This window comes from Argentina anserina, chromosome 7 (assembly GCF_933775445.1).
Source record: "Argentina anserina chromosome 7, drPotAnse1.1, whole genome shotgun sequence".
In the NCBI taxonomy this organism is placed as follows: Eukaryota; Viridiplantae; Streptophyta; class Magnoliopsida; order Rosales; family Rosaceae; genus Argentina; species Argentina anserina.
In genome coordinates, this window is record NC_065878.1 from 18,641,833 (window position 1) to 18,643,246 (window position 1,414).

General features: G+C 38.8%; 1 protein-coding gene across 1 annotated transcript; it reads right to left on the bottom strand.

Annotated features, from left to right (window-relative positions):
- LOC126803998 (actin-depolymerizing factor 1) lies at window positions 1-1,414 on the bottom strand. The gene is made up of 3 exons (XM_050531740.1): window positions 1,333-1,414; window positions 447-712; window positions 1-332 (listed from the first exon to the last, which is right to left on the bottom strand). The coding sequence occupies exons 1-3, from the start codon at window positions 1,333-1,335 to the stop codon at window positions 182-184; spliced, it is 420 nt and encodes a 139-aa protein (XP_050387697.1). The 5' UTR covers window positions 1,336-1,414; the 3' UTR covers window positions 1-181.

The window sequence follows — 1,414 nt, forward strand, 5'->3', positions numbered from 1 at the left end:
TATTGGGGAAATCGACCATAAGTTTGTATTTCACACCGAATGAGGTACCAATTATCCACATATCATGTCACCAACCGAATACAATAGTAAAGACAAATTCATCTCCATAAGCTATAAACATGTCACATAGAGACCAGATAGTATAAAGGAGCCTCCCAATTGAATTACCAATGCTTGAGCTTTAATTAGCGCGGCTTCTAATCACATCAAGCCCCATCTCCGTCGGATCAGTAGCTTGCAACTCAACCTGTATGCCATCCAACTCTCTCTTGAACCTGTCCTTCGAACTGGCGTATATCATCTTGCTTCTCACCCTTGATATGTCAGGGGACCTTCATATGTAATTATGTAAGCAATAAATGAATCACAATCAGAGACAATGTGATGATACAATAAGAGAAATGAATGCATGTTATGACTCAGAAACTATAAGCAGCAGTTATTACCAAGCAATGAAAATAATGCGGCTCTTCTGGCAGTTCTCTTCAGTCACATAATCAAAGTCATAGACAGCATATCGGCATTCATCAGCAGGTAGGCAGGCAGAGAAATCCTCATAACTCTGACTTGGTTCACCAACCTTTTCAACCACAACCTGCTTTTGCTTCTCCTCAATCTTGTAAACAATGAAGCGGTAAGTCCGTTTTGCCTTCAAATCTAGAAACTTCAACTTACAGTCATCATGCACAGCCATCCCAGATGCTGCGTTTGCCTAGAGAAAACCCAACAGATATCAAAATGCATCAAATGTCTCCCAAGCATCAATAAAAAGACATCTACATGCATAACAGACTAGCAAGACCAAAGATTTACACATCAAGGTAACAAATCTAAAAATAGGCAAGTAACTTTTTTTTTTCAATTTCTCTATCCTCAGCCACATCAAGAACTAATATTTGAACCGAAAACAAAAATCCAAGGTTGGCATTGCACAATAAATCAATCTCCACTATCACAATTTCAACATTTACAAAAACTATAAATTGACTTGTGCAAACACCAGAGACTAAAAATGCACACACTTTTCACGACTACAAAACCTGAAATGCATACAAAGACGCAAATGCGTGATCAGAGCACAAAATACTTCCGAAGAACACAAAAAATTACAGAGCTTTATATCAACTGAACACAGTCGTCATCAAAATCAATCAGAGATCAAGTAATCAGAAGCATCAAGATGAAATAATCGAAGCCACAAATTGAACCATAAACACGAAATTTCCACTAACTTCACTGATTCTAGAATCGGAGTGATCAATCGCCAGAAAGAATTGGAAATAAGAGCGTGAAATTGAAGGGAGAGCGAAGCAGAGTGGAGGAAGGGCTCACCATTGAAACTGTTGCAGAAAGTTTAGGGTTTTCAGAGAGAGAGAAGGAGAGAGTTAGATTTGAGGCAAACGGTGGGAGAGAG